The 23,461-nt window shown below is 42.6% G+C and overlaps 1 protein-coding gene across 5 annotated transcripts in view; it reads left to right on the top strand.

Moving 5' to 3' along the window:
- The window catches only part of TPD52 (tumor protein D52), a 203,056-nt gene that overhangs the window by 59,577 nt on the left and 120,018 nt on the right, over positions 1-23,461 (top strand). For 2 of the 5 annotated variants that reach the window (XM_042844735.2, XM_024102809.3), the window contains exons 5-7: positions 3,393-3,434; positions 5,025-5,073; positions 7,189-8,752. In XM_042844735.2, coding sequence (XP_042700669.1) covers positions 3,393-3,434; positions 5,025-5,073; positions 7,189-7,305 — 208 coding nt within the window. In that variant the 3' untranslated portion in view covers positions 7,306-8,752. Of the gene's footprint in view, positions 1-3,392; positions 3,435-5,024; positions 5,074-7,188; positions 8,753-23,461 lie in introns of those variants that run through there. The other 3 variants (XM_065585796.1, XM_024102810.3, XM_042844739.2) reach the window with 2 other exon arrangements.

The raw sequence follows: 23,461 nt of genomic DNA, 5'->3' as shown, positions 1-23,461 counted from the left end.
CCACAGCCAGGGCTCACTGGCAGGTGCATTTCTTCTCCCATGGAAGGACCAGCTCTTCTACATGTTATCACTTCTCTCCTCCTCTTCTCTTCCCCCCCCCCCCCGCCCCGCCCAATCCCACTTATTCACAAGGTCCTCCTCAAGATTCAGAGCGATGGGGCCTCTCATCCTGGTAGCACCAGCCTGACCATGCCAGCATTGGTCCACCATGTTGCTGGAATTCTCGATGAAGACTCCAATCGCCCTGCTGTTCGTTCCAGACCTCCATTACTCAACATCACGGCCAGCTCCAACACTGCAATCTCGAATCTCTCCATCTCCTTGCTTGGAAGGAGAATCCACGCAAGCTTGCATGCTCAAACCCCATTAGGGAAGTTCTTATTGGCAGCAGAAAACCATCGACCAGGGCGGCCTACTTAGCCAAGTGGAAAAGATTCTCTATTTTGTGTTCGCAGAGCCGTATCCTTCCATTGCAATCTTCGGTCCTCCTTCGGTCTTGAACTACCTACTAAGGTTGAAACAGCAAGGCCTGTCCAACTTGTCGATAAAGATTCACCTGGCTGCCATCTCGGCTTTTCACCCAGGAGAGTTGGGCCTCTCCGTTTTCGCTAACCCTATGATGCGGTGATTTCTTAAAGGGATAGACAGCCTATACCCTCAAATCCAGCAGTCCACTCCCATCTTGGGACATTAACCTGGTACACTCACGGCTGCTGGGGGGACCTCCATTCAAACCACTAGCGACATGCTCAACTACTTTACTTTACTTTACTTTTTACCTGTCTTATAAAGTGGCCTAATCCTAGTTGCCATAATTTCAGCCAGGAGGTCTCTGAGCTCAAGGCCCTCACATCTGACCACTCCGCCCAATATACTACCTTTTTATAAGGACAAAGTGCAACTTCACCTTCGGGAGGAACACCAAGTAGGGTTGGTCTCCAACTTTCACACCAACAAAGACCTATTTCTCCCAGTCTTTCCTGAAGCCCCATGCCAACAGCCGTGAGCAGAGGCTTCACTCCCTGAATATTTGGCTGGCTTTGGCTTTTTATGTTGAACGAACAAAACTGTTCCACAAGTTGAACCAGCAATTTGTTGTGGCGGAAAGGATGAAGAGCCTCCTGGTGTCCTTCCAGAGAATATCTTCTCGGATCACATCCTGTATCTGGGTATGCTATGACCTGGCTAAGTGTAACATTGGACTTGTAAGTCAAACTTGGAAACCAAAGTAACTTAACTGCTACTAATTCAAAAATATGCTTCATTCTAAAACAGTTGTCTGGGCTGAGTTACTGAAAACACATCATAGCTACATAACAAACATGATTTCTGGTACTATGGGAGTTAAACTATTTCCAGAACTGTGCATGGTTTTTGAGGTCCATGAAAACTTCTCCACCGAAAGCTGAACACTGACGCTTGTATTTACAGTACATGTCTCTCAAAAGACAATGCAAATGCTATCCTTGAAGGTCAGTCTTTGTACACTAACTTTCCTGTAGGTATGTGTGGGTGGGTTTGTAGACTGTAATATCAGGGGAAGAGTAGGCATCCTACTTTTTTTATTTAAAAAAAAAAAGACTCCCATCTCTAGAGGTGAGAGCCTCTTACAGGGTCAGACAGGTGGCTGACCACTGCTGGAAAAATGTAACTATTGCGTGCATTAGAAAACGTATTGAGCAGAAACTTGGCATCCAGCAAAGTTGGGATCTGTGCCAATCCTCTTATAACATAATGGGACTCAATACAGAAGTGGTGACTCATCCTGAAGGCAGAGGATAAAATAGACTCTAAAAATCTAATTATTAGAAGCTGGGTCTCCTACAGGGACATAGGCAGCAGATATACACAGGGTGAAACAATGAATAAACCTGATTGGAGCACAGACAACCTCAGCAAACAACTAGCTGACAGAGTTTGGGTAGTAGTGCCATATACTGCAAGTCAATCTTCAGTCACATGTTCAGTTAGCAACATGTCCTGGCTTATCTTAAAGCTTTTTATCTCTTTGGTGTCTAAACATCTCCAGAAATCCTTACATTCTAAACCTATTCTGGAACCTTTTCATTAGTACCAAAGTGGCTCTACCACTGAGGCCCTAATTTAGGGGAGACTGAGTTGCCATCAAAATGAGCTGAGCTGCCAGTGATGAGAACTCTCATATGAAAGTATTGACTCGTGATTCAAGATTAAGCATCCAGGTATGGTTGGAGAAGACACATGTCCAGCAAAACTGCTCTACTGAAGCTGGTATGGTACTCAACTAGTACAGACTACACATCTACAGTAGAGTAGGACTAAATATTTGGGGGGATGGGGAATTAAAAATAAGAATGCTGAGCTTTTCCTAGGGAGGATTAAATTGGCTCAAGTTATTACTGTCTGAAACAATCTAGTTGCTATTGGGCCTATGACCCTCCTAATGACTCTTTCTAATGAGCAGTTGTCCACATCACTTAAACTATATCACTAACGATACTCCTAGTGATGAGTTGGATGTATTGGCAGGGATAAGATTTAACAAGTATGAAGAATAAGCTTGTGGTTCCTCAAAAACAAAGTTAAGGTTAGAGCTGGGCAAGAAACTGTTTTCCTGTTACACAAATTTGAGCTTTCAAACTGTTTTCCTGTTCCACACTGGGACAAAACAAAGACCTAAATCAGAGCTGGGACATGACCCTGGGTCTGACACATCCTAGGTGAATGCCCTAACCACCAAGCTATTGGCTTTTCTGGGACTGATATGTCCAACTATTTTGTTGGAAACTTCCCAACCAGCTGTAGTTGAAACTAGGCCTGTTTGAGTTACTATGACTCTAATCCTAGTGAAAGGTAATGGATTGACAGTCCACGAAACAGAGCTGTTTCTAAATGGTGCTAGTGAACTAAAATTCAGCTCCTGGATCCATACGGACTTGTAGTTTTGCTACTCCATATGCAGGAGTCCATTGCAATTAATGTTGTGATAGTCTGAGAGAATTTACCCTTTAATGTAAGCATCATTCAAGGGGAGGGAATGTGAACGATAGCTTTTGGCATTCACTTGACACTACTAGAATTGCAAACTTAGCATGTTTCTCACTGTCTGAAAACTTAATGGGTAGATTAAAAAAGGACAAAGGAATTATGTTGCAACTATGCAGAATGTACATTTTAACTGGCATATTTTAAATAAAGTATTACTACACTCTTGCATATTCTTTATGAATGTGTGCATGACTCCAGTTTATTTGAAACTGCGCTTGGGAAAATCGTAGTCTCAGACATCTTCAATCATGGGGAGAAAGATTCTTTCCATGGAACCTGATGCAAAGGGTTTCTAAGCAAATTGCTTTTCATAATTGATCATAACTAACTTCACTCTCTCTCCTTTTCTTAATGCTGACACTTAGTATACGCTCCATACAACATTCAATTAGCATGCCTGTTATGAGGTAATGTATGTTTTAGTATGTAATTCAGCTATTGGATGTGTATTGTCTCTTACTAGTTGAACTGATCCTCTTTCCTTCCCCCATCCCACCCACATGTGTAGAATTAAATACATGGAAACATCTTGGTTTTTAGAACAATTTGCTGTACTGAATGTTCTTGCAGAAAGTTCATTATTTCTTTGAACTTGTTCTATTGGCAATTACACATCCTAGACATGATATTCGCTTATGGTGAGAAGCTGAATAGTCTTTTTCTTAGAAATATTATGCTACTAAATGATTTCAAATTCCGAACTGTCTACAGCTCTTCTAAAATGGAGACTTACTTTCTTACTAACTCATAGGAAAGTAAGCAGTTTGGCCTCTGACCTCAGTTTTCTTTTTCTCTTGCTGACTTTAATTGCTTACCTTGCCTCCCTCCTTCCAAAATCCTGCTTTGATCAAAAAGCATGCAGATACAACTTCATATAGCTTAGTGTCAATTTCCCAAACAAGGAGTGGTGTACATGCCTACCGTATAAATGCATATTCAGAGTAACAAAGATTAAATGTGGGGCATCTTAAATGGACACTGAGCAAGGGAAAATTGAAGTAAAGGCCTTACTCCAAACCTAAAACTCCTAATATTTTGCACCCTGTAAATAAGGTTCAGAGTACATTACAAACACTAAGGCTGGCTGCATCAGAAGTAAGCATTTCTCCATCTGGTGACACAGATTAAGGCACAAGGTCGCACTGCAAGTTGGTGGCAATTGATATAGAATCCTTGGGTGACTTACTGACCCTACTGAAGTCCATGTTTGCCATTTACTTCAGTGGGGACAAAATTTCACCCCTTGTCTAGGCTATGACTAAACACTGTTTTTTATCTTAGGGTATTGCATTTTAACTTTTCATAGTTTAATTATCTCTACCTGTGAGAGATGGGGAGGAGAATACTTATTACTGTTGACAGTGGCGGTCTCCAGAGGGACAGGGTAAATAACCTTTCTTTAACTTTGAGACACACATATTATAATGAGTTGTCTTTAACAATCACTCACTAGCCTCTAGAGTGACTGGATGTGACTAAATTGTCTTACTGAGCTAGCAACTTTTCTAAGACAACAGTTGTCAACCTGTTTGAAGAGTCATTGAAAAGTCACTAATGACAAGTTAAATCTGGCATTATACAGTACCTTACCCCCTTACCTTTTGTAAAGGGTACTGTCACTGAGTTACAAGCAATGAGTAACTTCACTGAAAACTTATTTTTTTCTTCTTCTTTTTTTCTCCTGCTATTAAGCAGTGTAAAGAGTAATATCTTTACTGCCTCAAAGGTAGTAATAAAATGAGCTGCTTGGCTTACAGTTGAAAGCTCTAGACATAGGTTGTATTTGAAGCTCTTCAACTGTACAATTTAGGTCTAAAGTAACGGTTTGCGAAGTGTACAAAAACTACTATCCAAAAGATACATTAATCTGAGGGCTGTCAAAAGCATGTTGACATAGGACAGGGAAACATGGATGCATTGTCTCAAAACTAACCTAGTATTACTATGCTCGTGTTCTCACTCTAAGAAACTAACCACTGGCTTTTTTTTCCCCCTAGAAATTCTTCTACTTTCAAGTCATTTGAAGAAAAGGTTGAAAACTTAAAGGTAAATCTAACTAGCTGCCTCTGGAAACAGTTGTTTTATGAGAGACTTAAGCTGGGACTTTTGAAGGACCCTAAATGTGGTGCTCAAATCCCTTCCCTTAAAATTCAATGGCAGCTGGGCAACTAACCTCTTAAGTTACTCTTTGAAAATCCAATGTAGTCATTTGACAACCAAGTAAATTAATGCTATGAAATGCAGGGGTATAGCCAACTATGATAGCTTTTTTGCCAGCAAATCCCCAGTTGGGAAGACAACTGCTCTCTGGTCTACTTGTATGCTCAGAACAGCACAAATGGGCTGGATCATGCTGTTTCAGTTCAAGGCAATTGCACCTGTATTTCTCCTATGTGGTCCAAAAAAGGCCACTCTTTCTGACTCCCTGCCATTACCTCTTGGATAGAAACATACATCTCTCTCCCTCCTGACCCCAAAATATTTCCAGGCTGCACAGCTCCCTGCCTACGCTGGAAATTCACCAGCTTTACTTTTGCTCCTCTGATGGTAAGCAATGTAACTGACCATAATTAAGTTAGCGCACAGCTCTTTCTAAGCAAGGACATTTATTAAGGGGAAAGCATTAGTGAGAGAACATACAAAATAGCAAACTTGCATGCAAATACGCTTATCAGAGATCATCCCAACTCCAAGCAGGGCTCTGGCCAGAGAACAGCCCTTCAAACCCCACCAAGGGTTTTTTCTCTAGTTACAAGTTGATAACTGCCGTGGTGCAGAACCTGCACACTATGAATTGAGTTGCTCTTTTTATGTCATTTGGGTATTGATCTTGAACAGGTAAGTTGTAGGCAAAGATCCCCATCCCAGGTCAAAGCTTCAGAAGATCAGGTCTGGAGGTGGATATTTGCATTCCCCTCCTCCCAAATATTTCCTAGGAAACCTACTCCATTAACAGCTCACTCTTGTCTTAGACCATTGTTTTAAAGAGTCCTTTGAAGCTTGTAACACTTCCCAAAGTTTACATTAATCATGTCTTTCCAGACAAGTTGCAAATAATCCCACCACAACACAAACTTGCATTTTTAATACAGTGAGGTTCTAAGATACTTCATTCAATAAAGGTTGTCCAGGAAACTGCCTTTCACGCATAATAGAGAACCTAGTCTTTGTATATCCAGAATCTATACTGATTTTTAACTTCAGGACTGAAAAGCTTTGTTCCAGCTTACACTGGGAACGCAAACTCTTGCATGTTAGCATCAGAAAGTAAGGAATATAGGTGTGCAATTCTGTTGTAAAATGTACATGCTCTTAGACTTCACTTTCAGGAAAGGAGGCTGAAATTGGGGCTGAGGCCTCAATAAGCAGAGATCAACATTGTGTGGCTGTTCCAACTAACGTTTTGGTATAAAGGCCTTCATATTATGGACCAGACTGTTTCTTGTATAGGAATTTGGGGTTGGGGAAAAGTGCATAAGGAACTCCTTTCCCCTTTTGGCATCCTGTATAATGGCCTGTTGCAATCTAAGGGAGTTTAGGAACTTCTCCTTCCATGAACTCTGGGAATGAATCTCACTAGAGGGGAGGGATGGAGGTATATGCGAATGATGTGTGGTAAGTGTGTTACACACCATCTGAAGGGGTGTAGTAGTGAATGTGCTCCACCAAAACACCAGAGAGCTTCAGTCCTTGAGGCTGAATGTTTTTCTTGGACATCCCCCAGGATGATACAGAACAAAAGCTAATCAGGTTTTGGAACATTTTTGAGTTAAAACAAATGTAGGATCTCAACTTGAAGTTGTACAATCTTCATAGAGCATATGAGTATGGGCTGTTGCAACAATCTGATCAGGAGAATTTTTGCAGTACTAAAGGCTAAGGGAGACCTATATGTTAAGCTAATGATTGGAGGGTTGCAACATTTCCTTCAGTGTTTCTCCACCTAGCTTCTTCCACCAAGTCGCACTGAGTGCTGCTCCTACCTCAATTATTGTAGAGGCAGTCTGATCCTGGAAAAACTGCCTCCAAAGGATAAATTCCCCCAAACAATCTTGACATGAAGGTATTGTTTATTGCAAAACTTGTTTGTTAAAATACTTATCTAACTGTATTTGCAGTTATACTTTCTGAAGGGTTTATCTAAAACTATTTGTATTTTAGTCTAAAGTTGGAGGAACCAAGCCTGCTGGAGGTGACTTTGGAGAAGTCTTAAACTCAGCTGCCAATGCTAGTGCCACAGAAACTATTACGGAACAGATACAGGAGGAGACCCAGTGAGATTCCTGCCTTTGTCCTGCTACCCACTGCCAGATGCTGCAAGCAAAAACTAAGCACATTTGTAATGTTCTTCACTGTCCGTTTCCACCAGATGTGCTTTTACTTAGCACTTAGCTTTATATCAATTTGATAAAATAGCTTGTTTGTGGGTTTAAAATATTTTTGGAACTAAAGTAGATTGTATCAGCCTGGCTTTTGGGGGGGAAGGGACATTTTTATGCTTTTCAAGTACTTAAAGGATATATCCCTGATTTTAAAGGCAATCTCTAAAATGTTGCTTTGAAAAACTTTAGACAAACCTACTAATACTGTACATGTAGTATGTAGATTCATAACTTCCTTTTGGAGGCTGTGATTATTAGCAATTCTCTTCACTTATAAGAATTGGCATTCTACTTTTACTGCCAAACTGAAGGTTTACTTCACTCCTTTGGTGGCTTCAGTGCAACAGTTCCCTAAATTGGACATCACACTTGGAAGATTACTCCAAGCTGCAGAAAAAGGATTTCTGCTTCAACACTATGAATAACATCATTATAGCAGGTTTTCACAAGTGTATATTAATCTACTGTAGTCAAAACCTGTTGAGTCCTATACTGCATTTGGTGCATGTGGGGCAAAGGACATAATCCTAACTAGCATTCAGACTTACTGACTTCTTTGTGGGTCCTGTGACTAGATTTAATGTCCGAAGAGTGGGTTTCTCAGAGTGCTCCAAATGGAAGTGAGATGCCTAATGCTGCTGCTCTAGTATCTGAGCCAGTTTGTTTACCCCAGTACACTATTGTGAGTTCTTCACTTGATGCTTTAATGCCAGAATTATTCTGCTGTGGTAAAATGGCAGTCACTGGAATAATGGTCTCCAATGGTGGTGATTGTAAAACTACTTCTATTCTGGTATTAATATTGAATCTTACACTAAAAACATGGAGTGGAGATGAAATGTGAACACATTCCTACAGCTGCTGCAAAAATTATTTCTAACAAGTCATTACTGACTAATTCCAAGTCAGTTATGGGAATTAATGTTTTTTAAACTTTTCATCATGCTGTAGTAAACTTGCACAGCAGTTGCAGGCAAGAGCCATTGCTCTAGGAGGCAGAGGGCCTTTGAGATGTTCAAACTATTTCATGTTCTCAAGACTCTTGTCCTAAGTCTTTTTTGTTAGAGGCTTGAAAATTAGCAATACTGTTTGCACCCTGGAGACTGCTTAACCATTGAGATCCACTCTTGAAACTTTGCCCATTTCAAAGCCTACAGCAGACCTTGTAAGAGGGCTATGTTGCTTTACATGTTGACTATATCTACTTTATGTACTTTGGACGTTGCTTGTATTATGTACATGTCTGGCACATGTTGGTCGTTATCAAATTGTAACTTATGCCAAATGTCTCATCACTGAGCTTGGAATGAACTGGAAGCAATTAAAAAAACTAACTGCAAAAATTTGTCTTGTGCAAGTCAAATTCCAAAACACTATACATTTTTCTTTAGACACCATTGTACTGCACTTCTGATGAGCGCTTTGATAGCACTTCACCTATAGTGAATATGCTCAGTTACATGTGAGAAGCTTAATAAAATCCTATACATGAGCACTGTATTGCCATTATAGCACAGCTGTAAATGCAGACATTCCACTCTTTGGAAAAGTCATAGCTCCCTACAGACCTATACTTAAAATCAATTTGAAAGGACTGAATTCACATGTGAAATATTCCCTTACTATCCTCTGCTCCCCAAGTAATTGGGAAGATGTTGGAATCCTCCTGTCTTCATACTCATGGCCTTGTGACCACTTTTCACTTATTTCTTGGACAAATGGGCTGAGTTGGTTCTATCCTGGAAACTGATTCAGGAATTTACTATGCCTCTTGTAGCACAAATGTAATTCATGAACAGTTCCTGGCCTGAGACTTAAAATTCAGCATAGGCTGTAAATCAGCAAGTAAAATAAATGACAACCATAAAGGATCAAAATTCCAGTAATACCAGGGTACTTTCCCATCTAATATGTTTAAACCACCCTACTTTAGTGCTGCAATATACGGTATGATTAAGTGATAGTAAGGAAACATTATACGTGCACTAGATTGAAACTAATACCAGTACAGTAGAACACTAAACTACTTAACTTTTTGGCATGAATATCAGCTGTTTTTTGTTTAGGTTTTGTCTTCTAAAGCAGTTTTAAAAAAATGCTACTCTGAATAAGTAGGATTCCTAGACTGAAGGAGCATTCCTATCTGTGCCTGGTTTGACAGTGTCAAGCAAACACTTCCCCTGCCATCTAATCAAGTCAGCTATTTGATTCTCCCTGTTGACCCACTGAAGCATCTCTCATTCTGCTTCAGAGGCAGGACCTGAGCCTAGCTCCAAGAGCCTGCTTGGCACAAACATTCCCAGTATACTGCCTCAGTATTTCATACTTAATAGGTTTTGTAGCCTGTTTTTGCTCACTCCTGTCTGTGGGATCCAGCAGCTGCCTTAAGAAGGATGACCATAGGCTGCCATCACATCGCCATTTTTGTATGCTCTGGGGAAAATCCAAAGGGCTTGAGTTTTCCTCATTACATCACTTTAGCTAGAGACCCTGGTTTCATCTCCAGGTACAGCAGAAGTGTCTTGCCTTGGCCTAACCCTCTTTTCAGTGATGTGATGAAACTCCTAAATCCTGGCCAAATGTAAACTGAGCTAACAGTGTGGGATAAACTGAACAGGTACACCTTGGAATCCTTAGGCAGTAAAATTCCACTTAAAACATTGGCAAGAAATCAGAGGAGCAGTTACAGTTGACACATCTAGGGAATGTTTTCCCACTAGTGTGAAATGCAATTAGTGGCTCCATCTGTCTTCAGTACCCGAATCCTGTCAATTGAGACTTCTGCTTCGAAAGCCTTGACTTGAAATGGCTGAAAAGCAACCCTGGGCATCAAATTTCTAGAACCACAACCTGTGATCTAGTCTGCATCCTAAGCCAGTTAACACTTACTCCCTGCTTTTGAGTGGGATGTTTTTATGCTCCTTTAATATCCAGCGCAGCTTCTGTCAGAAATGGGACCTATCTACAAAGCTGGACCTCTGTGCTAAAGATGGATGCAATGGTTTGTAATTAGCTACTCAATCTAGCAGACAATCCCCTAACTTGATATCTCTATACGTATCCTACCTGTACTGCTACTCATTACTCAGTTCTTAAACTTTCACTACTTGCTTACCTTTATTCCTAAATTTACCTGTTTCCTATGTCTCCTTTCACTTTCCAGTCTTCAAATGTGTTATCAAATAAAATATGCTTACTATTCCAGTCCAGTGACCTTTATACCAAACTGCTGCTTTCACTGTCATTTAGGTATCTTTACTATTCTAATGCCATCTATCTTTCTTAGTTATAACTATATTTTCTTTACTTTACAGAAACCAGACATTAACAGATATGTAGCTGTTCTCAAACTGATCTCTTGTCAACATTTAGTCCTACACCCTATATTAGTTTGTTTGAAAAGATGGAGTTTGTAAAACAGCTATTTTACAAATATAGTTTATGTACCAGATTCATTTTCTAGGTACTGATTATCTGTAAATGCACCCATGTTTCCTGGCCTAAGCTTCCTTATTTGTCAAGTCTCCTTACTGAAACTGCTCCTCTGATTCCTTTCTCACTGCCATTACAATAGAACCTCAGATGTATGAACAGCTGGGGAATAAAGGTTAACTCTGAACAAAACGTTATGCTTGTTCTTCCAAAAGTTTACAACTGAACATTGACTTAATTCAGCTCTGAAACTTTACTATGCAGCAGAAAAATGCTGCTTTCCTTTTTTTCTTAGTACTGTGTTAAATGTAAACTACTGTACTACATTGCTTTTTTGGTCTGTGCTACTGCCTGATTGTACACTTCTGGTGCCAAATGGGGTGTGTGGTTAACTGGTGAGTTTGTAATTCCGGTAGTCAACTCCTTCACCTCCAGATTTTTTTTTTATTTTGTTTTGGTTACAGTCCTTTTCCTGTTTCACACAGATGTCTTGGCTTATAGTATATGGAGATAGGTCTATCTCCTAGAACTGGAAGGGACCCTGAAAGGTCATAGAGTCCAGCCTCCTGCCTTCACTAGCAGGACCAAGTACTAATTTTGCCCCAGATCCCTAAGTGGGCCCCCTCAAGGATGGAACTAACAACCCTGGGTTTAGCAGGCCAATGCACAGGGAAGCTGATGCGTTGGTGGGGGACAGTAACGGGACACCCTAGCCGGGCTGCCTGGCCCTGGGCGTTCGCCCCGGGAGGGAGCGAGTCTCTCACTTCGTTCCTTCTCCCCCCACCCCCTTGCTGGCCGCTCCCGACAGCCAAGCCCCCACAGCGCGCGCGAGCCAGCAGCAGAGGCTGAGGCTGACCGGCCGTTTCCGCACGCAAGAAGGGGGGCGGGACACGTGAGGTGGGGGAAACGCCACCAGGAGAGGTGGGCCCCAGGCAGCAGGTGCTGTTGCGCCTCCAGCGCCTTTTCTCTCTACCCAGAAGCCCCCCGCCATTAGGTGACGGCCGGGTCCCCAAGCCAACCAAGATGGCGCGAGGCGGCGCTCTAGGATACCTCCGCGCTACTCTATGGTTGCCCGCGAGTCCTCTGCCCGTGCGAGACCGGGCGCAGGAAAGGTCAGAGGTCACGCCCCGCCCTCCGACAGACGCAACATGGCGACGCCGAGCTGGGGCCGCGCCGCCTCGCGGAGCCGGGCATGGCAGCTGCTGGGTGCGGCCAGGCGGGGCAGCAGCCATGGAACCGCTGACTCGCCGGCCACGGGCGTCTCGCCCCCGGAGCCAGAGAAGCGGCCGAGCAGCCTCACCGGCGCCTTGGACGCCGGCCCGCAGCAGGTGAGAACGCAAAGAGGAGGGATCTAAACGGCAGGGGCGGGGGCAGAGGAAGCCGCGCCGTGTCACGTGAGAAGGGGCGCAGGCGCTAGTGGCGAGTGGTTGTCACGTGATGCGGAGCGAGGGGCGGGGCCTAGTCTTCGGCCCTACCCTGTGCCTGAGCCGCAGGGAGTCCCCGAGGCAGCGCCCCCTGCTGTGTGCGGGGCGGCCTTGGCACGTTCGCAGGGGCAGGGCGGGTTTCACTGGTGCGGGCTGAACACGATTTAGTGCAACACAAGTGAAAAGACCCGCGGAGATGAGCGCAGGCGCGGGTGCACCGTGTTCTAGCGGGGCGGTGGAGCCTGGGGGACTACAGGGGAGTATGACCCTGGATAGATACGTGTCAGTTGCCAGCCTGCAGCTGAACAGGGTTTACAGGTGCAGAGCTCCTTCTCTCCCACACACCGTGGGTGTGTCACAAGGTTCCCCCCTTCCCGCCGTATGTGTGTCATTGGGCCTCCCAGGTGCAGGGCTTCTCCTCCGCCTCCCTCCTCTTCCCCCCCCCCCCGCTGTGGGTGTGTTGCTGAGTCCCAGATGCAGGGCTCCTCCCCTCCCCCCCACTGTGGTTGTGTCACTGGCCCCTGGGTGCAGGCCCCCCATCCCCACACTGTGGGTGTTTCACCTGTGTTATGAGATTTGCCCATTATTTGGGGGTATGCTCATTTGTTAGGGTTACTCTTGGGGGGGGGAGTGTTCTGTAATTCTATCAATGTACTGCTTGTGTCACGTGTGTTCTCATACAGCGCTCTACTTCTCCCTTCTGCAAGTTCCCTCCCAATGGAGCTATCCTGCAGGACCTAGGTTCCCCAGGGCTGGGTTCTTCCAGCCCCAGAATCAGATGCACACATATTAACAGAGTGCATCTGAGAGGGCTGGGTTCCCAAGCTGTCACCCTCCTATGCCCCTGGATTCAGCAGACTAGGTCGAGCAGCACTTCCAAGCTGCCACCCACATATGTCCCAGGTTCAGCACATCCCTATCCCCACTTTCACATTACAGTTGTTCTGGTAGTAGCCCACTTGATGAGCAAACACCACAGGATTTTTGGGCGCTGCAGGGATCTTTTAGCTTAGGTACGAGGAGCAGCGTTGCTGCAGAGCAAATAAGGAAACCAAAAAACACCCACGAGCAGGGCGGAGGTGAGGGGGGGAGAGAGAGAGAAGCAACCAACTTAACCATGAAAGTTATTTATTGCCAGGTAATAACCATAGGGGAGCCAAACAAACAAAACAGTTATAATATTAAGTCTAACTTAAATTTGATTATAAAAGTCAGGTTTAGAAAATTAAACTGGTCACACAAGTCAGGGTCAGAAGGCTATACCGAGAGAGAGAGCGCGAGAGCTGGGTTCTCACCACTCCATGAAGCTTGACTCAATCGGGGGTCCCAGGTGGTGGTGGTAACTGAGGGTCCAGAGTGCTGGAGACAGGCAGAGTCCCCTGCATGATCAGTCAGGAGAAGATGAAGTCCCAGTAGAACTGATGCAGATGTTGGATACAGGTATCAGAACTGAGCATGGGTAGGGATTTTTGTAGGGAAACTGGTGACGCAAGTATTCCAAAGTTGTTTTGATTTGACTAGACAACAGGAGCTGCTCATTCCTGGCTATGGGTGGTGTTCCTTTGAGGGAGCTCATAATGCAATTAGGCAGCTTCAGTATTTTGGATACCAATAAAGGATTTATTACTATAATTGGTCTGATAACTACTGAACTGGGTATGTGCAGGCGTGGGTTCATTAACATCTGGAGCAGAGATTCCCCATCATGCAATGCTTCCCTGCTTTTCTGGTTCCAGAGTTCAGTGCAGTTCTTGCCTTGGAATCTCTGTTCTCCATTCTGTCTGCTAATGGAGATGCCTCCCTGTCCTATCTTTGATGCAAATGAGTCTGGGGGAGTTTCCTTAATCCTGTAACTCTTGTTGCGGAGCGGGGGGGTGTTAGGTGTTTTCTCCCATTGCCTTTTCATTGCTTTTTGTAAGCCTTCCTTCTGATCGGCTTTGGTTCAAGTAGAGGCTAGGGGAGGTGTCCTTCGTGAATCAGACAGGTTGGATACTGTGCCCTGGTTCCTCAAGAACACAGAGCTGACAGGTAACACTGGGCCTCAGGTGCAGGGCTGTCCTCTTCTCCTCCCCCGCCGTCGGTGTGTCACTGGGTCCACATGCAGGCCCTCCCCGCCATTGGTGTGTCACTGGGCCCACGTGCAGGCCCCTCTCCCCACCCCACCCCTGCTGTCGGTGTGTAACTGGGCCCCAGGTGCAGGGCTCCCCCCCCCGCCGTTGGTGTGTCGCAGGGCTCCCAGGAAGCTCCCCCATGTCATCATTGTGTTCTAGGACCTCAGGGGTGCTTTTGTCTTCCTCTGTGCAGCTCTTATATGAAGTCAGTGTGTAATGAGTTCTAGTTCTAGGCTTTTTTGATGTAGGACCCCAGCTTTGGTTTTTTTATTGCATTTGTGCCCTATAATGAGTTCTTTGATATTCAGACTGTGACAGGAAGTGGTGAGCAGGGATACTTTTCTGCTTAATCAGTAGGGTTAGGATGATGTTTAGGATTTTGCTACTCCATTTTAGTCTTGTCCTCCTAACTGGCACAGTCAGTATTTCTGAATTACCATCCATTTTTCCATGGTTCATATGCTGTATAATTTTGATATATGTATTTAAAAAAATGCTAAATTGTTTATTGTAGAAGGTTATCTAACATTATTTTCATAGGCTGGATCTTAGAGATACTATACCATTATAATGGGGAATTATACTGGTGCACTTATGCCTGTAAATTTCCCCATGTGACCAAGCCCTTAGTTACATGAGAAATTCACACAAGGTGGAGGAGCTTCATGCTTATGCAACTTTGGGAGCAGAGCAGCTGGATGAAAAATCAGGAGACCCAGCAAGGAAGACAGGAATATAGTAGAGAGCAGATGAAATTAGGAAGGATAAGATATCTGAACATTAATGCAGCAAGCCTTGAAGAATCAGTTCTAACTAGCAATCTGGGTATGTTCCTATCCATGGAAAGTTTAAGACATACTAAGAAAACTTTCAAAGGGCAGGGTTGCTCAAGTGCCTTGAGAAAGGGAAGAAGGGTAGCCAGGGCTGTGGTGGCAGCTGAGTTGGATGCTTACCAAAAAAAGCAAGGGAGAGATAAGTTGAGTTGAAGCTCACAAAGCAGGTGTATTCATGCATTTGGTGTGGAGACTTACCAGGTTGTGGGGAAAGGTGAGGTTAGCGGAGTTGGAGGGGAGGTATTGGCTAATGCTTGCATGGGGGCTGTGAAATATTACATGCTGAGAAGCATGAACATACAGATGAAACGAAAGAAAAGTAACCCTCCGTTCTTAGGAAGAATGTGAGGTTTAGATTTTCTTTGTTTAGCAAATTCTGGATCCTATTCATTTGACAAGTAAACAAAACAAGATTAATTTAAGAGAAAATCATATTAAAATTCATAATGGAATAATCAAATCAGCTTTCAAGTCTTGTGTTTTTCCTTCTGAAATCAGAGAGTCAGTTTCTCCTTGGCCAAGTTCACCCTACTACCAACATGTAATAAAGTCAGGGCTTTTCAGCCTATGAAAAAAATGTTGAAGCCTGCATGGGTATCTTTTTAAAGGGATTTTGTCAACATGAAATCTAACCAATTTAAAAATAAAAATAAACATACTGCTATTGAGTCCCCTGCCAATTATAGTGGTTTCATGTTAAATAGGAGAATGTGGTAACATATTTTTCTCTCCCATGTTGTTGTGTAATATCCAGGCAAACAAAGGGTGAACGGTTGCCGGAAACTGGCTGTTAGTGTGATTATTTATTATTTGTATTACCACAGCATGGAGCCTTACATGATTTTTGTTAAATCCACAAAGTAAAATAATATTGGGGGAAAATAGGGATTTTTTTTTTCTTTTATTGGTTTAAATTATAGTAATCTAAGATGTCATATGTAACACAAATAGGTAAAGCATTTTCTGATAGTTGTCAAATTGTCTAATTTGTTAATGTAAATTTCAGTTTTACATACTGCATATACTCGTTCATAAGCCGGTTCATTATAAGCTGACCCCTCCAAGATGGATAAGTAAAAATGAAATTTTTTTATGACCCATTCATAAGCTGACCCTATAATTCAGGGGTCGGCAAACTTTGGCTGGTGGGCCGAGACGGTTTGTTTACCTCAAGTGTCCGCTGGCATGGAGGTAAACCTAAGTAAACAAAGTGTCACAGCCTGCCAGCTGCTTACCCTGATGGCCGGGACAGCAACTGGTGGGGAAATTTTTTTGTGGGGGGAGAAGCTGGGGATCAGGGGAGTAACCCCTGTGACCACCCCCCACATGACCCCTCCCCTAGCCCGGGACCCCCACACTCTTCCCATCCCATTCCTTCCCACCTTAGCTGGGGTGGGCCGGGGAGGATGTCTCTGGCCTGGCCGGAGCGTCTCATGGCCTCAGCGTGCTCCAGCGGGCCAGACCAGGCGGCATGGCCACAGCCTGCTCTGGCACGCTGGGCCGGGTGGCACGGCCTGCCAGCCCCGGAGCTGCAGCTGCTTCGGAGGCTGGGGGGAGAGCAGTGTGGCCAGAAGTGGAGAGACTCTGGCCCTGTCTCTTCCCTTCTGGCTCTGCTGCCTCTCCTTGCCCCCTCTGTTGGGGGTGGGTGGGGGTGGGGGGCAGTGTCCCACCTCTATACCCGTTCATAAGCCGATCCCCTTCTCTGATGCTTCCCTTTTTTTACTAAAAAAGTTCGGCTTATGAACGAGTATATACGGTACCTGTTTGTCTAACTGCAATGTTTAATATACAAACACTGGAGCAGTTCTTTTAAGTTCTGATTCTGCAAGCAGACCTATGTGGGCTGGTTTCAGTGGGTCCTGCTAGGATGCAGCAGTCTGATTATAGGACTGGGACCTAATATGTCAAGCTGAGCCTTAATTCTAGTGGTTAGATACCTTTTTTTGTACGCCCTAGCTAAACTGATGTGAATTCCTAATGTTGATTATCTAAATGGGATTAACCCTTGCTTGTATCTCTTTATTGACTTGAGGGTTAAACCAGTTCAGTGTATCTCCATTAGGGATTTACACCAGTTTAACTGGATACACTGGTTTAAAAGTCAATCTAGTTAAGCTGGTGAATTTTTCTAATATAGCAAAGATTAAAGTTCAGGTTGCTCTCTGCAAAAATTGCCCATTCTATAAAAAGCGTTCCTCCTACACAGGTGGGAAAGAGCATCCTCATAATTGAAGGCAGCCTGTGGCCTCAGTCCCGCTAAGAATAGTGGGATATGGCAGCCATTTTTGAAAGAGGGCAATTGTGAGTTCCCCTGAAGATTTAATGCACCAATTCTGCAAAAAGGGAAACTTACATACAGGCAAAAAATGACATTTAATCCTAGGGTGACCAGCAGCAAGTGTGAAAAATCGGGACAGAGTGTGTGTGTGTGGGAGGGGGGAGGGTAGTAGGAGCCTATATAAGAAAAAGACCCAAAAATCAGGACAGTCCCTATAAAATCGGGACATCTAGTCACCCTATTTAATCCTAGATATTTATTTCCAAAAACTGCCTACCGTAGTAGATCTATGCAAGGGCCACCTCTTCACCAGTTGTTGTATCGATACACAATGTTGTTTTTATAAATACACGTTGATAACAAGGTTACCAAAAGGATAACAAAAGAGCCCAACTTCAAACACTCCTTTAAAAATGTATTAAACAAAACAAAGTTTATGTAGAAAAATCAAAGGGCATAAAAGATAACACTGTGGAAATTTCACACTGGAAGATCAACTACATGTGAAACAAACTAATCCAGAAATTGATGCCACATTTAAAAATGATTTCAGAATGCAACCTAAGCTATAGAGTTGTGGCAAGTGTTTCCATTATACATATATAATTGCAATATATGGAACATGATTCATTTATATGCAGTCAGATATTCAATAAGGTATAACAGAAATCTGTTTTGCCTCTGTGAATATCATCAGAATAGAACTAATCTGTTTAATCAGTAAGATATTTGCCGTGGGCTAGAATTGCTTCCAGTGCAGTCAGTAACAAAATTTCATTGACTTCACAGGGGCCCAGATCAGTTACAAGTTGTCTGTAATAAAACTAAGCAATAGAAAATATCTGAATTCTATACTGAGTATATCAGGTTGATACAGTTTGTCACGCTGCTTGGTATGGGACACAGCTAAGAGCGCCAATCTCAGGTCAGACTGTCAAAATACAGGGCATGTATCCCAGACAGGAGGTTTACTCTATCATAAGATTTCACCAAGCCAGTAACAAATGTGTGCTTCCAAAATATTGTACTAGTTATTGTGAAGCCACAGACAGTCCCTCTCAGGCTCTCTAGCCCCCACATGTATCACCCAGACAAAGCAGACTTCAGTGATAAATGATTATAAAAACCAGAAATCACACATATATTAGGTTCTTCAGTTCCAGAGAACCAGACACTCATCCCAGGTCAGAGTATACTCCAGATCTTACCCAAAAGCCACGCTGGTAGCCAATCCTCTAGCAAACTAAAAACTAACAATTTATTAATATAAAAAAAGAGAAGAGAGTTATTAAATAAGTAAACTGAATCATATAAATTACAGTTGATTTTAGAATCTGTAGATCAGGCTAATAGCAGTGATGTTAAATCTGATAGCTTGCAATAAGGCTCTTTGGTTCATCCCAAATATTGGGGTCCTCAGTCCATTGTTCAAAGCTAGAAATCAAAGTTAGAAATCACAGTCCAGAGATGAGCAGGAAAGAGGCAAGGAGATGTTACACTCGCCAATTTATACCTCCAGTTTATGTGCATGGAAAAATACTGGCTCAAACATGGGCACTTTGAGCATCTCCCTCTCCTTTGGACTGCAGCAGGAACCAGGCATGGTGAGAGTCCTTGTACTTGAGTGCAAGATCTCCTTTGGTCTAGTGTCAGTGCTACCAGAAGCCATTGCAGAGGGAGCTGGACCATGTCCGTGGAAGGGGTCAAGACACCCGTTAGAAATGTTTACGGGTGACCAGTATGAAAGATGGCAGAGCCCTCACCAGTAAAATTCACAGGCAGTGTCCTAATGAGAAACTCAGCCTCACCCCACTCCGAACTGCTGGGAAGGGGAAGATGGATGCCGGGGAGGGGGGCTCCATCTTGCATATCAGCCTATGACTTGCAGATGTCTGATATATCTGAAACCACCTCTTCCACACTCCCCTCCCTCCCCCCACCCCATTTCCTGGAACGGAAGGAGCTTTTCCTCTCTCTTTCTCTTTCATCCCTGAGCCTTCTGGGAATGTGTGGGCACTGGCCATTAATTACATTAATGTTTGGGAGTTGGTTCAAGGATGGGTTGGTTCCCCTATGTACAGGAGCCAGTTTAGATCAGGGTATTTCTTCACTGCAAAGTTCTCAAGTTCTCTATGCTCAAGTTACTTCTCTTGAGTTAGCCTAGCTTGAGTGAGAGCAGCCAGTCCGTGAAATAACACTCATGTTGTTGCTGCCATACTGGCACTGTACTTATTCGTGTGGTGCTAAAACTTGGGCTGAAAACGGAGCTGGTGGCAGAACTGGGGATGGTGGAGGAGGAGCTGGAGCTGGGCTGTGGCTGGGGCCAGACCTGGGCTGGGGGTGAAGCGGAGTTGCAGCTGGAGTCAGAGCTCGGCTGGGGACAGAGCAGGGGGCATGGCGGAACTGTGGCGGGGGGCGGGACTGTGGCTAGGTGGCACTCCCATGAGGTGCACACCGTGCACCCTCATCCCCAAATGTTCCTCTGTGCCTCTCTAGGGGGTCGTGCCCCACAGTTTGGGGACCACTACCTTAGATGGGCAGCACAAGGAGAAAGATCTTTATTCCCCATCTCCACTACGTAGCCATGTAAGGACCAGGCATATCCTGGCTCACAGTGAACTTTCTATGAGAGGATACAAAGTTTATGGGTAGTTTTGCAGTTCTTATGGGGGAATGATATCGAAGCCACACTTAACCACAATTCTCTGATGCAACCTTAACAGGGCAAAAGAATTGAGTATCTGCTAAATATTTCACTTCTGGCTGGCGGGGGGCAGGGGGGCCAACAAAATACAATATAAGAAAGAAGAAAGCTTTTAATTTTTGTGTGGTAGGAATTTGTGGTGGAGTTAAGGTACTTCAAAATATTTGAGATAAAAACAGATGTTTTTTAAATTGGGTCCCTAGTGTCTCAGGCTTTTTTGGAACCCTTTTGCAAAGAGTTCATACAGAGATTCTACACTAAGTTTCTGGGATGGATTATTGAAGATCACCACTCTTATATTTTTCCATTTTGAATTTCTGAGAAAATAAATTTAAATTTCATAACTGATTTGAGCTTTGCCAGTTTGAAAGCACTGCATTAATAATATAACAGTGTTATTGCCTAACAGATAATCTATGTCTGAACATGGCAGAAAATTAGACAAATTCCAATTTCCTCGACATGTACTTCAGCAAAGCCAATTGAAAAGCATCACATACACTAATTATTACATTCTTTGCTAGATAGTTTTTCACACATGACATCAAGAGTCGCCAAGCTGCAAGCTCTGCATTTTAATGTTGACAAGCATTTCCCATAGGCAAGCATTCCCTGCAGCTGCTGTGTGCTTCACTATATTGGTGGTATTCTTTGTAAAGCCCTGTATTATTTTATTTTTATTTTTCATTTCCAATTTGCACATTTTTTTTAAATCTAGGAAAATTAACGTATAAAAGTTTTCATTTAAAGTTAGTTATGGTTGCTCAGTTCTACTCTAATAACATTTTGCTGAAAAGCTAGCAAATACAATGTTAAGGTCAACAGCCATGCTTGTTTCTCTACTTACACCAATATAAAACTTCACAATTTTATCTATTACTGTCCTTTTTACACAACACATGGTTGACAGCCAAGGCTTCAAAAACTACCATGCAGTCTTAACTTTGACACACCTACAAGAAGAACAGGTATGTTAGAAGTTGTTCTTTTTCCCCTATGAAATCTATTCAACAAAATCTTAAAAAGACAAATATTTTTAACATATGTCCTTGTATGCATGTCAGATTGAAGGTTGCATAGTAGTTTATGAAGGCCTGGCTATTAGGTAAGAGTTGATTAGTTTTATGTAGATGTTGGAAGAGAAATAAAACAGGTTGTTGATCTTAACTGAATCTTATTTATTTGGTAGCTTTTCAGTGGTTGAGAAAAATGTTAAAGTAGAACAGAGTAACCTTAAGTTACATTAAATGAAGTCTTTTGCTGTATGATAGACTAAATAAAGTGTAAAATGTTTTGATAATAGAGTGAATAACCTAAGTTTTGTAGCTCAGTATCTGTAAGTGCAAATGATTATTACTATGACTTCTTTTTAGTTGTTTAGAAAAAGCGTGCATTGGCACAGTATTAGGGTTTATTTGCTCCTATTGTTTCCTTAATAATAACAGAAAAAGAGATACCAGGTCCACATTTTACATTTAGGCAAAATCTTAGAACATCTCAAATGTTTATTTTAAAACTATTTACTAAATAATTTATGTCTGTAAACTTAGTCCTCAGCCCCTTAAATTTAATGAAATGTGAGTTGTTGGAAGCAAAACCACAAAACAAAAACTAAACAAAAACAAACCAACAATGACCCAGACTCCTAACCTTCAGCATCTCACTTATAACCACAAGGTGGAGGTAACTGAGCAAAGAATCCTCTTGTGTAGTTAGGCTAACTTTAGTTTTATTACAGCAGAGGGCGTCAGTTCTTTTAAGACAGAGTGGAAAAAGTACTGCACATTTGGGGGATTTTCTGTCTAATCATGTTTAAAACATATAACTCTTGGGAAATGTTATAATTGTGAATAACTAAGGTTGAGATTTATAAAAGTGCCTAAGTGACTTCAGAGCACAAGTCTGTTAGGCAGTGTTGAAAATCTCACCCTTAATCATCAACTTTTATTTTGATGTTTTCTTATTTATGAATGTACCGTACGTTTTACCATATCTGTGTATTGAATAGTTCTTTTGATTATCATTGCATCTCACTTGCTTGGCTGAGGTACAATGTTTAACAATGAGATCTCATCTTCTGTTCTCCATGTCATTGCATACACCTCTACCCCGCTATAACGTGACCCGATATAACATGGGTTCACATATAGCGCAGTAGAAGCCGGGCTCCGGCGGTGCTTTAAAGGGTCCAGGTCTCCGGCTGCTGCGGGGAGCCCCGGGCCCATTAAATCACTGGAGCCCTGCCACCGCTACCCCGATATAACAGAGTTTCGCCTATAACGAGGTAGGGATTTTTGACTCCCCACGACCGCGTTATATCGGGGTAGAGGTGGATTTATATTAACATTACAATTGTATGTGTGTGTTTCTCCATCTAAAATTATGCTGTGATAACTGTTTTTCATCTAAACCGTCTTGACCTGTAAAATATATTGCAGTTTCTGTATCTTCTTCTGCACAAAAGGTCTACTGGTCTGTTTTCCTTGAATGTGAAGATTTTCTACATCCATTTGAAGTTCCCTCCTCTGGATCTGTGGTGATATTATTGTGATGATCTAACTTTTCTTCCTCTATAAATGAATTTTTGATGGAAAAACACAGATAACATTTCTAATAATTATATTACATTTGTATTAAATTACATATGTTGTTTAACTTTAGGAAAAAAACTTTGCATATGTTTTTTAATCCCTTACACATGGTTTGCTCGCCTCCATTAAACAATGTGTTTCGGCTGCAGTCCAGAAAGTCCGTCATCATTTGGAGCCTTTTGAGGTGCAATTTCTCCCTTCTTTGCCTAGCTTACATGGGAAGATAATGAGAGAGCTCCTACTTTTTACAGGAAACAGGGATATTTGTTTGAGTTGACAACTCACAATAAGACGTTGTAAAGTTATGACGTTTTTGGGTTAGCCCCTTGTAATTGTGGTAGCAATACAGCATGTAAACAAAGTGATGTCACTGCTTTCTACTACATTCAAATGATAACTGATTTACCTCACACTAAGCTTACATTAAACTGGGACACAGGAGCAGTTGTGGTGAGAGCATACTGTGTTTAGATAAGGTCTAGCGATGATACTTTAGACTTGTTCTGAGGTCAATTGTACTGTTTATTTTCAAAGGATAATTATTATTGTTTTCAAAAAAGATTACATGAAAATAATAGATATGAAAGTCTAGCTCCTTTTCATGTAGGTACGTCTTATCAATTGGGGACTATGACTTTCTTAATATTTTCAAAAGAAGGAAATTATAGACATGAGTCCC

This window comes from Chrysemys picta, chromosome 2 (genome assembly GCF_011386835.1).
Source record: "Chrysemys picta bellii isolate R12L10 chromosome 2, ASM1138683v2, whole genome shotgun sequence".
Lineage (NCBI taxonomy): Eukaryota > Metazoa > Chordata > Testudines > Emydidae > Chrysemys > Chrysemys picta.
The sequence above is the reverse complement of the archived record's forward strand: the minus strand, read 5'-3'. Positions and strand labels throughout refer to the sequence as shown.